The 15,806-nt window shown below is 42.1% G+C and overlaps 1 protein-coding gene across 3 annotated transcripts; it reads left to right on the forward strand.

The window, feature by feature from the left end:
* The first annotated feature begins 1,163 nt into the window (after window positions 1-1,163).
* On the forward strand, window positions 1,164-15,516 carry LOC101573544 (RNA-binding protein 4B). 3 transcript variants are annotated; one of them, XM_004627176.3, is made up of 4 exons: window positions 1,164-1,388; window positions 2,044-2,467; window positions 11,533-12,209; window positions 14,954-15,516. In XM_004627176.3, the coding sequence occupies exons 2-3, from the start codon at window positions 2,056-2,058 to the stop codon at window positions 12,198-12,200; spliced, it is 1,080 nt and encodes a 359-aa protein (XP_004627233.1). In that variant the 5' UTR covers window positions 1,164-1,388; window positions 2,044-2,055; the 3' UTR covers window positions 12,201-12,209; window positions 14,954-15,516. The 3 variants fall into 3 exon arrangements, with proteins under 3 accessions (XP_004627233.1, XP_023566473.1, XP_023566474.1); XM_023710705.1 differs by lacking the exon at window positions 14,954-15,516 and adding an exon at window positions 13,796-14,947; XM_023710706.1 differs by lacking the exon at window positions 11,533-12,209 and having other exon boundaries at window positions 1,199-1,388.
* Window positions 15,517-15,806: the final 290 nt, after the last annotated feature.

Consider the following 15,806-nt stretch of genomic DNA (forward strand, 5'->3'; position numbering starts at 1 on the left):
TACAATTATGAAGGTGGGCAATAGCAAATGCAGACTCTGTCTTTGAGAAGTCTCTTGGAACATCAAAGGAAGCTGTTAGCAGCAGAGAAGGTTAGTGAAAGCTAGCTCAGACACAGTCAAGGAAGTCTCCAGAGGTGTCCAAAAGGAAAAAGTTTGAGTGCAGAGAGAAACTGGAAATACACAAGAGAAGAGAAGAGGAGAGGTAAATAGAATTAAGTGGAAGACAAGTATGAATGTCAGTTATTATAATTGGAAGCTTCTGAAATGCTTTGAGAAGCAAGAATAATTATACATATCCAAGTAGCTGGAAAGGGCCAAGGTGAAAAACTTGGGGAATTTGTGCCTGGATGAAGTCAGTGAAACTCACAGAATCATCACAAGACTACCGGTGCAGTGACTGACAACCACCCTGGTACCTCTGTAGATAAACTCTATTGATCTCCATAAGCTTCTGTTCCACGGTGACAGTGAATAATCCACTCATAGCTTCTTTTTTGCCAGCAGGAGGTGCTCTTGGACTGCATCTGAATTAATGTTTAGTTGAGCGATAAGGTTGCAGCTTGGTGTGGACTGGAGACGCTGTCCCACCCCAAAATAAGTAATTTCTCTGGCCCTATGAACCAAGTATTTCTTTGGCGTGCCTAGAGGACCGGGACCTAGGAACTAAGTACTTCTCTGGCTTTCCCACGGAACAGGAACTTTGAGGGACACAGGTAGAATTGCCTTTTAGACCTACCTCAGCTTTGCCACAGATCTTTTTGCTCCTTGATTTTTTTTCTTCAATGATGATGAAAAAAATCAAAATTTTTCAAAGAGCATCCCCTCACCAAACAAACAAACAAAAAAAAGACTAGGCTCGCTTAAAATGTGGCACGCCTGTATATCTGAAATAGTGCCCCCGTTGCCATAGGAACTGACAAGCCTAAGAAAAGCCTATTAGGAGACCAATTGAGATAACCCTTTGTCATCGGCACCCCCCTGCCCAGTTGGCCCAGTAGCACGATCCATTGTGAGGGTTAGTGACCCCACTGGGCTTCCCATTTTACAAAGACAGTGGTTGCGTCCCGAGTCTTTCTGACGCTCCAATCGCGACCCCCTCCCAGGGCGGTAATTGGCTAGCCGAAGCTGGGGGCGGGCCGACATAAGCCCCGCAGCGCCGTCACCAGCTCCCCCCTACCAGCCCCGTGTTGGGCGGCATTTTGTGTGCGGACGCGGGATTGGTCGGTCGCCTCCCGCGAGGGGTTGGGGAGCCGGGTAACGCGCACTCGCGCGTGCGTGAGCTGGCGCGCGAGAACGGGCCCGGTCGCGCCGAGGCTCGAGCGGCCGTCGCCATTTTGTAGGGTTCTCTCTGACGCGGGAGCCGCCGCCACCACCGCCGCTACCCGGAGGTACGAAGGGGTCTTGGGATGGTGTAGGGACCCCGCGGGCGGGCTGTGCCCGGCTTGCAGTGGACGGGGATGACCGAGGGACTGACTGGGTTTGTCATCTTGCTACGGAAGGTCCGCAGAAGACAACGGGAGGAGGCGGGACCGGGTCTCCAGAGGGGGCGGGGCAGGGGTCGGGCTGAGTCTTTGTTGGGGTGAAGGAGCTGAAGGTTGATCTGTGAGGAGCGGAAGGGTCCGGGTTTGAGGTCAAAGAGGCATTTTTATTCTTAAGAGTATTTTGGAAAGTGATACCGTACCGTAGAGAGGTACACAGATTTCCCTCCAAAATTATGTTACCACGAACATTCTGAGGCTTCTTGCCTTCTGCTTGGGCTTTTCTTTTTGCTCTGTGTTCAGACATGAAACAGCTAACCCTGTTACTTAAATGCGCCTCTCCTTAAGGAGGTGTTGACGGTGTTGTGAATGCTGACCTCCGACCTCCTCCTGTTGGACCCACACTCTCTAAGAACAAGCCTCTTCCCTGTCAAGGAAAAAACGAACCGATGTGTGAAGGTTTTGAAGATGCCAGGAACTTTGGAGGATTAAGCTCAGGTGCTGCGGTGCATTGATTTTCTTCACTTCACCCCTGATTTTTGAAGTCTTGTTTCTTCTCTTCCAGGCTCTTGTCAGAATGGTGAAGCTGTTCATTGGAAACCTGCCCCGGGAGGCCACAGAGCAAGAGATCCGCTCACTCTTTGAGCAGTATGGGAAGGTGCTGGAATGTGACATCATTAAGAACTATGGCTTTGTGCACATAGAGGACAAGACAGCGGCGGAGGATGCCATCCGGAACCTGCACCACTATAAGTTGCACGGGGTGAACATCAATGTGGAAGCAAGCAAGAACAAGAGCAAAGCTTCAACCAAGTTACACGTGGGTAACATCAGCCCCACCTGTACCAACAAAGAGCTTCGAGCCAAGTTTGAGGAATATGGTCCAGTCATCGAATGTGACATCGTGAAAGATTATGCCTTTGTACACATGGAGCGGGCAGAAGATGCAGTGGAGGCCATCAGGGGCCTTGACAACACAGAGTTTCAAGGTGAACTGCTCTGGGTTCTGGGTGGCATAGTTCACTGGGGGTGTAGCTCAAAACAGGCAAGAACACAAGCCGTTGGGCCTGGCAGGGTAGTCTCTTCCATTTTCTTTTAGCTCAGAATAATAGATTGTGTTTATCATTTTTAAGCATAATTTACTCTTGGGGAAGCAAATGGTTCTCCTTTTTAGTTTGCTGAGCTATTCCTCAACAACTGTGCAAGATCTCAAATTGGGTTGCTTTATCTTGTGGTCTTCATTCATTGATATGAGTGCTGTTGGAAGTCTAACTTGCCTAGGTAATTGGGTGTTTCCTAGGAGAATGGAGGAAAAAATCTGTGGCTTACCTATTGTGACCAAAAGCCCTTTGAGGGTTTAAATGCTTACAATCTATGGTTTATTCCCTTAGGGAATGGGTAGTGGTGGGGAAAGAGAGGGGGGAAAAAAGAGAGATAGAGGCAGTCATGTATAATAAATCTGGGTGATAAACCTGGAATTGGGAGAGTACCTTTTGGGTACTCAAATTTGTTCAGTCTGTGGACTGTGTAAGCAGAGCTAAAGTGGTGGGGAATGTCATGGACCATTCTCCTTTAACAACTTTTTTTTTTTTTTTTTTTTTTTTTTGCGGTACCGGGGAATCAAACTCGGGACCTTGCACTTGCCAAGCAGATACTTATGCCACTGAGCTATCTCCCCAGCCCTAACAACTATTATTATTTAACCCAGTGGGGAGGGAGAACATTTCTAAAAATTCAAGGTTTCGTAAGAATGATGATCTTCTGATGAGATTCCATTAAGGATATTCTTGAGCATATCTTATCGTTTAAACTGATAATAAAGGCACCTCTGTTGTCATAGTACTACAGGAAGTTGAAAACTAGCACTATGCTAACATGGTAGCCACTAAATTTACATTAACTTAAATAAAATTTAAAATTCATATTTTCATTTACACTGCATACTTTTCATGCATTCAGTCCTAAGAGAGTAATGGCTACTGTTTTAGCACACAGAACATTTCCATTATCATAGAAAGTTCTGTTGGATAGCATTGTTTTACAAGGTTTTATTAATACGTTAGGTCACACATTCACAGCCATTTTTCTCCTTTTTAAGTCAACATTCTGTTTTGTTCTGAGTGCCACTAAAAAAGTTGTTGAGTACACTTAGACCAGCCTTGGTGGCACATGCCTATAATCCTAGAACTCTGGGAGGCTGAGGGAGGAGAATGGCATACTTGAGCTCAGCCTGGGCAACTTAGTGATTTAGTCAGACCCTGTTTCAAAATTAAAAAGGTCAGGAAAGCTCATTGTGAAAGCCCTGGCTTCAATCTCTACTACCAAGAAGGGGAAAAAAAAAATACTTAATGGCCCTTCATCTGCTAAACCTAGAAAACTGAATGAAAAGAATGGGAAAAAGAAAAAGTTCAACAAAGAAGGGTAAGAAATTGTATAAATAGTGGAGATTGGTGGAAGAACACCATCAAGAATCCCTGCCTTTAGCCCCTGATGTCCTGGTCTTTAGCTGTTAACACATAGATCATAAAAGTTGTAGGTACATGCTACTAATAACTAGCAAAGTGGACAAGTGTTTTAACCTCTCTGTGCTTCATTTTACCCACTATAAAGTTAATGATCCCTGCCATACTTCGCTCACAGGATGGTAGTAAAACTAGAGTAAAGTTTATAGTGTTTTGATAATAGTGTTACAGTGTTTTGATAATAAAAGCAATGTATGATGAAAGGAAAATGCTGTTTGTAGCAAAATTTGGGTGTTTTGTTTTTGTTTTGCTTGTTTGGGTAGTTCTGTCTTGTTTTGAAGGTACTGGGGATTGAGCCCAGGGTTTGGCACTATAATATATCTCCAAACCATTTTGAAATGGTCACACTAAATCATGAAGTTGCCTCAGAGGGGCTGGAATAATTATCCTCCTGGTTCAGCCTCCGAAAGTCCAGGGATTACAGATACGCATGTCCACACCCAGCTCAGAGTTATTTAAAATGTAATAATCTTTCTTGATTTATTAGTTAATGAATTGTTTTGTTTTGCGGAACCAGGGATTGAACTCAGATCCTTGCTCTTGCCAGGCAAGCACTTATTCTACTGAGCCATCTCCCTGGCTCTTTCTTGATTTATATACATTTTAGATTTCTGGTTTTTAAAATTTTTTTTCCAATTTTTAAAAGAGACTACCAAATAGTATTAAAACAAAAATTACAGGGGCCAGGGAGATAGCTCAGTTGAATAAGTGTTTGCCTGGCAAGCACAAGGGCCTGAGTTCAATCCCTGGTTCCGCAAAAAAAAAAATTACAAATGATATGCAATTTAAATATAATTTTCAAGCATATTTGTTTTGTTTTGAGAGGGAACTGGGGGTCAAACTCAGGACCTTGCGCTTGCCACTGTGCTTGCCAGGCATTTGCTTATGTCGCTGAGCTATCTCCCCAGCGTGTTATTTTCTTTCTTTCTTTCTTTCTTTTTTTAAATTTTATTTGTGTGTGTGTGTGTGTGTGTGTGTGTGTGGCCAGCTCAGCCCCCCAGGGGGTGGGGCTGGCTGGCATGTGGTGCTGGGGGATTGAACCACGGTCCCTGTGCTTTGCTAAGCTTGTTCTAAGTAGGTGCTTTAGACCACTGAGCCATCTCACCAGCCCCCCAGCATGTTATTTTCATTTGATGAGGAAGAATATCATTGGTGGAGAGTGAGAAAAGAGGATTCTTTGACATGTAACCAAACATAAAAGGATGTAAAATCCAGCTACAAACTCTGCAGAGACATTCTAGTAGTATATTACTGTGTACCTTTTTTTTTCACCCAGTACTGGGGATTGAACCCCAGACCTTTACACTTGAGTTATATCCCTAGCCCTTTTTGTCTTTTTTATTTTGAGATAGGGGGCTCACTAGATCACTGTGTTTGCCCAGGCTGGAGTCAAACTTTCAGTCCTTCAGCCTCAACCTCCTAAAGTACTGGGATTTGTAGATGTTTACTACTAGGTCTGGCTTTGCCTTTACCTTTTTTTTTTTTTTGGTACCCAGGATTGAACTCAGGACCTTGCGCTTGCCAGGCAGGCATTCATGCCACTGAGTTATCGCCCTAGCCCTGCCATTTCCTTTTTAATACACAGTTGAGTAAAATGAAAGGTAAAGGCATATATAGAGGAAATCAGAGCAGTTGGGTTAGGGTGATTGAGGGGGCGTTGTTTCCAGGCCCTGGCCTGGTCAAGATCCTGTAGTCCTTCAGAGGCTTTGTTGCTCCTAGTTTTGGGGTTTTTTTATGCTGAGGATTGAACCCATGGTCTTGAAATCTTAAACACACACTCCACCACTGAATTATACCTCCAGCCCCAAGTATGTGGGTGTTTGTTTGTTTTTTATGTATTTGGTACAGGGTCTACAGGGTCTCACTACATAGATCGGACTCCTAATGATTCTATTTTCAGCCTCCCAAGTGCTGGGATTACAGGTGGGTGCCACCATGCCCAGTCTGAGTTTCCAGCTCAGTGGGCCCCAGGGGTGGGGCAGGGACTAAGCAGGCGCTTTAGTCCCCTGAGCTGTCTGGCTGGCCCCCAAGTATGTGTTTTAGTAAGGCAGGTGTAATTACCAGGTATGGTGGTATATGCTTATAATCCCAGCACTCTAGGAGGCTGAGGCAGAAATATCCAAAATTCAAACCCAACCTTGGTAATTTGAGCAGGATTCCATTTTAATTAAAAAAAGCCTGTGGATATAACTCAGAAGAACCTGAGTTCAATTTCCAGTACCACCAGAAAAAATATAGGAAGTAGATAGCTGACTTTTAAAATGTCATCACTTTAGAAAATGCACACTCTAAACTGAATTGGAGCAGAACCCTCATTTGTTTTTCTTGGTCTCTGTGTGGCTCCTCTGGAGAGAATCGTCTACTCTGAATTACACATACAGACGTTTTAGTAGCCAGCTCTGCTTTATTTTTCCCAGATGACAAAAGGTTTAGGACTGAATAGTCAGTTTTACAGAAAATATAATCCAGATAGCATTTGGCATAGTTTTTAAGTTTAAAACTTTTTTATTTATCTACTAATGAAAATGAGTGAAAAGTTCCACTTTGAGCATTTTTTTTTTTTTAATGTATTTGGGATAGGGTCTCACTACACAACTCAGACTCATAGTGATCCTCCTGTTTTCAGCCTCCCCAGAGCTAGGATTACAGGCATGTGCCACTACGCTGGTCTCTGTGGCCAGCTCAGCACAGGCCCACACTGCATATGGTGCCGGGGATCAAATCCCTGTCCTTGCACTTGCCTAAGCAAGTACTTAGTCCACTGAGCTATCTCACCAGCCCGAGGGCATCTTTTGACTCTTCATATCTGTATTTAATTTTCATTTAAACCTTTGCATCATATAACTTCTAAGAAGAAGCTATAGCACCTGAGTTTGCCTGGATCTTTCAGTGTATGTTACCTTCCACAATCATCAGTAAACGGTTTGAATTCAAAGACCCTAGGAATCTGTTCAGGGAGCTGCATTAGGAAAGAAATATTTAAGTGTTCATGTCTCATTTTCGGTATTAAATCAGAATGCCATTGTTTCTCAGCTTCATCTCCAGCCTTTTCAGGATGTAGATGCAAGACATTAAGATGGCCAAATTTTGCCATCTCAGAGTGTTTTAATACTATCTTCTGTTCCAGCTTTCAAGAGGAAATACTTTTTAATAGGCTGGTTTTCTGGGAAACTGGCAGATTTCAATACTTGGAGGTTATTGACAAGCTTTGGCTTGCCTACAGATAGCAACATGGTAGAATTTGGTGGTCTTTTAATTTTATTTGCCCCATATCTTAACAGTACCAAAAGAGGACAGTACTTTTCAGTTATAAGAACTTTAGAGGGCCGGGGAGATGGCTCAGTAGGATAAGTGCTTGACTGGCAAACGCAAGGATCTGAGTTCAATCCCTGGTTCCGCCAAAAAAAAAGAATTTTAGAGAGAGCACTGAGATGGCAATTGAGACTGGGTGTGGTGGGGCATGCCTGTAATCCCAGCTCTTACAAGGCTGTAAACAGGCAGATCACTAAGAGTCCAATCTAGTAGTGAGACCCTGAACACCTTATAGACTCTTCCCTAAAAAATACAAAAAACAAACAAACAAAAAAACCCTTTAGGATAGCTGGTTGTGGCATGTCTGTAATCTCAGCACTCAGGAGACTCAAGTGGCAGGCTCTCAAGTTCAAGATCAGTCTGGGTTACACAGTAAGTTCAGAACTGGACTATATAGAGAGACCCTGTCTCAAAAAACCAAACTAACTTTAAGTGACTTAAGCTGAAAGAAAGCCTGCTTGTAACTTTTGGAATGACTGTTAAAAAATAGAAAACAAGGTCTTTTTAGTTATAAGTAAAAGGTTTTGTTTTTGTTTTTTACTGACATCCTTTTTACAACTACACAGAGGAATATTTTGTAATTTATAAGTTTATGGTTTCCCTCCATCTAAAAAGAAAGAATGAAGATTAATTTTAGTATCAAACATTAAGGTAAAATCACTAGATTGTTTCTCTAAAAAAGGAGCCCAGAATCTATACAAGTAAAAAGTTTTTTGGGGGGTGGGGGCAAGGACTAAACCCAGGGCTTCCAGCTTGCAAGGCAAACAGTTATACTGCTAAGCCAAAATCCCAGCACCAATTATGAAGTTCAATTGGATTTTCATACAAATGTTGAATTGAGAGCTTTTTATTTTATTATTATTTTTAATGTATTTGTTGCAGGGTCTTAGTACGCAGCTTGGATTCATGGTGATCCTCTTCCTTTCAGCTTCCCCAGCACTGGCAAGCACAGAGAACTGGGGTTCAATACCCTGTACCGCATGCTGGGCTGGAGATTGGGCCCTGGTAATCCCAAATGCTAGGGAGGCTGAAAACAGGTGGATTACTCACTGTGAGTACGAGCTGCATAGTGAGACACTATACCAAATACATTAAAAATAAATAAATAAATTGAAATAAATTAATGTAGTTACTGTGATTTCACAATTGGAGCACAGTTTCTGTCACAATTTTTTTTTGTTTTTTTAAATAGGTTCTTGTTATATAACGCAGGCTGGCCTCTAGCTCACCTGCCTTAATTAGAGGTGTGTGCCACTCTGCCTAGCTGTCTCACATATCTTAATGTCAACATGCATATTTGTAAGCCATATGACTTGTAGTCCTCTAAAGAAAATTCTGTATTTGAGATACCATGCAGAATCTGGTTATGGTAATCCCAGCACTTGGAAGGGTGAGACAAGAGGATCAGCATAAGTTTGAGGTGAGGGTGGGCTACATAGACCCTGTCTCAAAGGAACTAACTTTTGAGGATGATTGGGAGTTTTAAATATTTGAAAACAGTGGGATTGGTGACTGTCTTTAAACAGTTACTACTATTTGCTGTTGATGCTTATCAGTGTGATGATGGGTCAGAAGTTTTTTGTTTGTTTGTGGTACGGGGGATTGAACTCAGGACCTTGCGTTTGCCATCAAGCGCTTATTCTACTGAGCTGTCTCCCCAGCCTGATGGGTCAGAAGTTGAGCATCTTTGTTTCTGCTAAAGTTTTAAATGGAAGGCAGAGCTGGGTGTGGTAGCTGACTCCTATAATCCCAGCATTCAGTTGAAGGATCCTTTTGTGAGTGAGTTTACTGCCAGCCTGAACTATGTGTCAAAACCCTGTCTAAAAAAAGGGGGGGGGGGGCTGGTGAGATGGCTCAGTGGTCTAAAGCACCTACTTAGAACAAGCTAAGCAAAGCACAGGGACCACGGTTCAATCCCCCAGCACCACATGCCAGCCAGCCCCGCCCCCTGGTGGGCTGAGCTGGTCACACACACACACAAAATAAATAAATAAATTAATTAATTAAAACAAAAAAAGAGAAAAAAAAAAGGGGGGGGGGTGTTGAAGACAGGAAGTGTTGGAAACTAGGTAAGGCATTTTAGACATTAAATAGAACTGACTTTGATTAAAGTGATGTCTCTCTCTCTCTCTCGCTCTCTCTCTGCCTTCTGAGCACCAGTGTAGGTATGCTTGCTGCCATCCTGAACTGGGCTGTTTCCAACTGGATAGGATGGTAAAAGCATGGGGCTTCTATTAAACAGCTACTAAGGGGTCTGTTGAAAAGAGCAATTTGCTGATGATAAAGGGAGGATTTGTTCTTGGCCTTTAGGTGTGATGACAAGTTCTTGTTCTCTGTGTCTATACCAGCTGCCTTTTAGCTACCACTTAAAAAGTATTGACTTGATTTGCAGTCTTTGCAGTTTGAGACTAAATTACTACCACATAGTTTTTACTACTTTTTTCTAAACTGCTTTGGTAGACTTTGGATACTTTCACCAGTAAGGGTCCCTGTGTTACACAAGCCCTTAAACAAAGATTGTTTTTTCTCTTAGATATTATTTAGTGCTGGTCATTTCTCAAGAACATGGATAGGAAAAAAAAACAAAACATGGATAGGCCCTAGGGCTGGCCTAGTAACACAGCAGATTAAAGCAATGAAGATGACTTGGTGTGCATTACTGGCTTCATCCCCAGGATATGCTAAAACAGCAACTGAGACTGGACGTGGTGGGGTGCGCCTGTAATCCCAGTGCTTGGGAGGCTGAAAAAACTGGAGAATCACTACAAGTTTGATCTGCGTAGTAAGACCCTATAAACCCTATACTAAATACATAAAAAAATAAATAAAAAGCATGGATAGGCCCTTAGGTAAATGTTGCCTTAAGTAGAGAATCCCCTATAAAGAATTGTATGGGATGTAGCTCAGCGGCTTAGTGCCTACATGACAAATGCAAGGTCCTGAGTTCAGGTACCAAAAAAAAAGAATTATATGCTATGTGGTAGGATGAAATACTGATGATTCTATTACTTAGGAATACATTGTCCCTAAGAAGTTGGTACTGTCTCTAGATCTTTCTAGTTCTTGTTAATAGACTTTGGTCAAATAGTAGTTTTTCTTCCCAGAAAAAAAGTGTAGGTAGGAGCTGAGCAAGGTGGCATATTCCTATAGTTCCAGCACCTGGGTGGCTGAGCAGGAAATTCACAGTGAGTTCTAGGCCACCCTAAAACAAAAAGTTGAGTGAGGGTTTGGAATGTAGAGGGTCATAAGACCCTCTAGAATTATGAGAGATGAAGCAGATATGATTTAGATATCCAACATAGCTTTTGGTGACACAAATTGCTAGGGGAAACAAGATAGCAGGTTGGTTTTTTAAATTTTGTTTTTTGCAATGCTAGGAATCAGACCTTGCATGTCATGCATGTTAAAGCACATGCTCTTACACTGAGCTATACTGAGCCCATTGCTGTAGTTTCTAAACTATAGGTCTTACATGGCCCTGAGTAAGTCAGTGGAAAAGTAGGGAAGATTTACCTTCCAAATGTGGCATAACTGGGGATTTTTTGTTGATGTTTTATTTTGAAGTATTGGCAGATTTTGAACTGTTACAATTAACAGTCTTTGTGAGAAGTAGAAAATTTATATTTGTTGGGGAGAGAAGAAAGGTTGGTGACAAGAAGGAATCTGATCTGCTAGTGCTATAAAAAAGGATTGACCCAAATGTGTTGATGCATACCTGTAATCCCAGCACTTGGGAGGCTGAAGCAGGAGGATTACCAGGAGTCTGAGGACAGGGTAGGCTAGTTAGTTCAAGGCCACTCTGAACTGCATAAATAGTTCATAGACTGGCCTACAAAAACGAAAGAAAAAAAAAAAAAAAGGATTGGCTTGTGTCTGAAGATGTGGATTTTTCTAGCTTGGATCTGAACTGAAACTTTATTTCAGCTGCATTTTTTTTGAAGAAGACTGCTAAAATAATATTACAGCAGAGTGGCGGGGGGGGTGTCTGTCTGTCTGAGAGTTATATTTACTTTCATTCCGGGGAAAATGTCAGTGAAGCCAGGGGTGCTGGGTGGTACATGCCTATAATCCCACCATTTGGGAGCCTGAGGGAGGAGAATTGAGTTCCAGGGCCAGCCTGGACTTACATAGTGAGATGCTGTCCTCAAATCCCTCTTTCCCCAAAAGAAAAAAAAATGTCAATGGGTTATAATAAATCTTTTTAAATTTGTTTCCTTAAGGCAAAAGAATGCATGTGCAGTTGTCCACCAGCCGGCTTCGGACTGCTCCTGGGATGGGAGACCAGAGTGGCTGCTATCGGTGTGGGAAAGAGGGACACTGGTCCAAAGAGTGCCCAGTAGACCGTACAGGGCGTGTGGCAGACTTTACTGAGCAGTACAATGAACAGTATGGAGCAGTACGCACACCCTACACCATGGGCTATGGGGAATCCATGTATTACAATGATGCATATGGAACACTCGACTACTATAAGCGCTACCGGGTCCGCTCTTATGAAGCAGTGGCAGCAGCTGCTGCTGCTTCTGCATACAACTATGCAGACCAAACCATGTCTCATCTGCCTCAAGTCCAGAGCTCAGCTGTGACCAGTCACCTCAACTCCACTTCTGTTGATCCCTATGACAGACACCTGTTGCCAAACTCTGGCGCTGCTGCCACCTCAGCTGCTATGGCTGCTGCTGCCGCCACCTCTTCCTCCTACTATGGAAGGGACAGGAGCCCCCTGCGTCGTGCTGCAGCTGTGCTCCCCACAGTTGGAGAGGGCTACGGTTATGGGCCAGAGAGTGAGCTGTCTCAGGCTTCAGCAGCTGCACGGAATTCCCTGTATGACATGGCCCGATATGAACGTGAGCAGTATGTGGACCGAGCTCGTTACTCAGCATTTTAAAAACTGGAGGTGAGAGCGGTTAGGAGGCTAGTTCCCTTGCAAGAGACCCTTGCTTCATAGAGGCTAGAGCCCCCTGTTTGCTCTTGGGATAGTATCCAAAGAGTACAAAGTTCTGGTGTTTTCAGTATTTCTCTCAGGCAATGGATACATTTGGCCTTTTAAAAAAGGTTTTAATGTGTGGCTCCAGTGTATTCCGAGAGCACAACTAATTTTGCTAGAGAAAAATTCTTTAATAAGTTGAAAATAAATTTGGTTACAGAAAATAGTGTAAGAGAACTAATATTTGTTAGGTATATTCTGTATATAAAAGTTATTTTCTCATACAAAGATGAACTAACGGGAGCCTGCCCCTTAGCTCAGTTCTTTAAGTGGCTGCTTCAACAAAGCAGTCAGGCTCAAGTTGCTGTGGTTCCATCCCCACAACTCAAGCCAGCCAAACCTGCCCCGAAGGCATTCGGAGCAAAAAAAAAAAAAAAAAAAAAAAAAAAAAAAAAAAAACAAAGATGAACTGAGGCTTACAGAAGTTCAGTATTTTGCCCAGTCATTTGATAAATGAGATGAAATCAAATTTGAATTCAAGCTTGTCTAAATCCAAAACCCTAACTTTTCCAATACCAAAGCTGTATACCAAAGCTGTGATAAGCTGAAATGGTATGGGTTCAGAAGTCAAAATGGATAGCATAATGACAGCTTTTAGCCTTTCAGTTTGCTAATAAAACTAATATTGGGTCATTAGCCTTCATTATATGCAAAGCTGTTCAAATGTCATATTGGCAAATCAAGTGAAGGCCTACATGTGTTAAGTTGTAAGATACTTGTTTGCTGTCCCATATAGTCCTTTCCTTATTCAGATCCAGAGCATTTGTTTTATATGGACATTTAGACCATGTAGCCTGCGATGTTGTTTCTTTCAGCAATTTTTGTTGGTAATTTTTTGACATACATAAAAAAAAAACATAGGTGGTAACTCTGAAAATTTAGTTTCCCTTTGTCAGGAAATGTGCATTAAAGGTACTGGAATGGCAGTAATTAGCATCTAGAAATTTCACAAGTAGAAATGGCATCATGACAACTTTATATTCTCATGATTTTTCTTGTGGTTTGAAATTGAGCATCACTTTAATTGGAGTTCCAGGAGGAAGATTAACCTGAGCTTAATAATCACTAAGCTTCCAAGTTTCCCACTTTACTCCCACTACCGGTGTCTTTGTAGAAGACAACTACAGTAATTCCCTCTTTTTTTGTGAAGTGAAGAACATATATGGCATGAACCTGTGATGAGTTACAACCTACATGACTATGGTAGTAAGACTTTGGATTTTCTTAGGCTGTTGTACAGCAGTATGTATTGATGTGTTAAGTAACTCTAAAACCATTAATTTTTACAGCTGGATCTACTATGAGTTGAGATGCCTCTGCAGTTGGTATCAGTCTGTTAAATAACGTGCTTTTCTTAGTTTCAGAGTTAACTATTAGCTTTGCAGTCTTTAAAGTGTATTGCTAGGGCATTTTAAAAATAAATTTTAACTGAGAGGCAAGTGGTTGTTCAACTAACCTCTTTTTAGTGATGACTGTTAAAGAAACTTACCTTCCAGGTGTGAACCTCAAGTGGACTGAATAACCCTGAGTTGGTTGCAGTCCCAGGAGCCTGATGTTAATGAGGCTGCCAGGATGAAATACAACACAACTGTTGGGGATCCAAATTCGGGTCTCACCCTAGCAGAACTGATCAAGAACGTCACAACTTTTGAAGTCGATTGGCACAGATCAAGACCAAGATTTGGCCCTTTGTCTGTAATAAGTAGAGGAACTTGGTGTGAGTTAACTTTTTTTTTCCCCCAGCCATTGGTGTCTGGAGTTTCCATCATCAATGGAAGAATTAAGAGAATTCTAGTTGGCAAGGGAGCTTTGGTCAATTTGGCAAACTACTGGAACTGTGTTTCTAAATCTCTGACAGTGTGACATGTAGGCATATTAGAAATGAGTGAATAACTGATCACTCCTTGAGACTGTCCTTTGTGACTCATTTTTGGAGGTCTGTTTATGTGGAAAGTTAAAGTAAAATGAAACACTTAAAATGATAAAGTTGAGCTGGGTATGGTGGTACACACCTGTAGTTCCACTTATTCAGAAGGATCATGGATCAGTTAAACCCAGCAGTTGGGGCCAGCCTAGGCATCTTTATCAAAAATGAAAAAGCAGGTGACCATGTAAATTTGAAATCTCAGCATGTTTTTCCTGGATGTAAAAATTAAGTTTTAGTTCTTAATACTGTGTTTATGCCCTTTGGTTTAACAGCTTTCTACTCAGGTTATTTTGCTTAAAAAAAGATAAGTGTCAGGTGAGCATGGTAGCACAAGCCTGTAATCCTACCACTCTAGGAGGCTGAGGCAAGAGGACTGCGAGGTCAAGCCCATCCTAGGCAACTTTGTGAGATCCTGTCTCAAAATAATAAAAGGACTGGGGATATAGTTCATTGTGAAAGCCCTGGGTTCAATTCCTAGTACCACAAAAAAAATTAAGGATTTAAAAAAGGTCTTCCAATTAGACTGCATATGGCTATAAGTAGATTTGTGTACATATATAGCAATTAGTAGACAGTGTTGTGAGATGTAAGTGTGATGCAGTCTGACTTGGTGTTGTTTTGTTCTTTTTCTTCCCCTGGAATACAGGACGAGACCAGGGCCCTTGTACTCGGAGCCAGGCTGCTCTCCAGGCATTGTGTAAGCCTCTTGTGTTGTGCTCTCTTTCAGGTAGGATAATTGCGGACTGAACCCTCGGGCTGCGGTCATATATGAGAACTTGCTCCGCGCGGTCCCTTTTGCCGGGATGTTTCCATTGCTTCATGTTTCAGTAAACAAAGGAGTTTGTGACCAACTATGTTTTCTTTCTTAATTTAATTCTTCTAAGTTGACTTTTCTTTCCTCCTGATACTAGTGTCTGTAGCCTTCCTTATATTCTCAGCCTCTGAGCAGGCCTAGGTAAGGATTATGCTGGCAACCCTTTTCCTGTACAGTGGAATCCCTCTTATCTTGCTTTTCCTTAGGAGTTGATCCCTTCTCCCTACCTGCAGCACCTCCTTTCCCTTTAAAGTGACCATGTAGTGGCAAGCAGCCTTTTCTGTTAGCTCTGGACTCTTAACATTGAAGCTATTCTTCTGAAATTGCTAGGTCCACTGGGGGTTTTGTTGTTTTGTTTTGTTTTTTTGTCTGACCTGTGATCGTGATACAGCATTAGCTGAAATTTAGCCTTGTTTTCTCCACTCCCACTTTTTTTTAAATTTTTTTTTTGACGAATAAACATTTCTAACACTTTATCTTCTTGTGTGACTATTTTTACCACCAATATCTTCTGATTCTTTCGCAGTTGTGCTCAAGCTACAAAATTCAAATGAATAGATATCGTAAAATTTAGATGTAGAAGATTTAATGAAAGTGAGCAAAAGCTTCAAAAATACTGTAGTGGTAAGAAGCCAGTCAAAATCTTGATACACTGTAGCTGCTGGTTGGTCAGGCTTTTTCTAAACAATTAGAGGTGTTCTTTCACTATAAAGCTAGAAAACCTCAATTAGTAGAGAAACCCTAGAGGAAGCCTACCAGTGGGAAA

Source organism: Octodon degus, unplaced genomic scaffold (genome assembly GCF_000260255.1).
Source record: "Octodon degus isolate 3935 unplaced genomic scaffold, OctDeg1.0 scaffold00018, whole genome shotgun sequence".
Taxonomy (NCBI): domain Eukaryota; kingdom Metazoa; phylum Chordata; class Mammalia; order Rodentia; family Octodontidae; genus Octodon; species Octodon degus.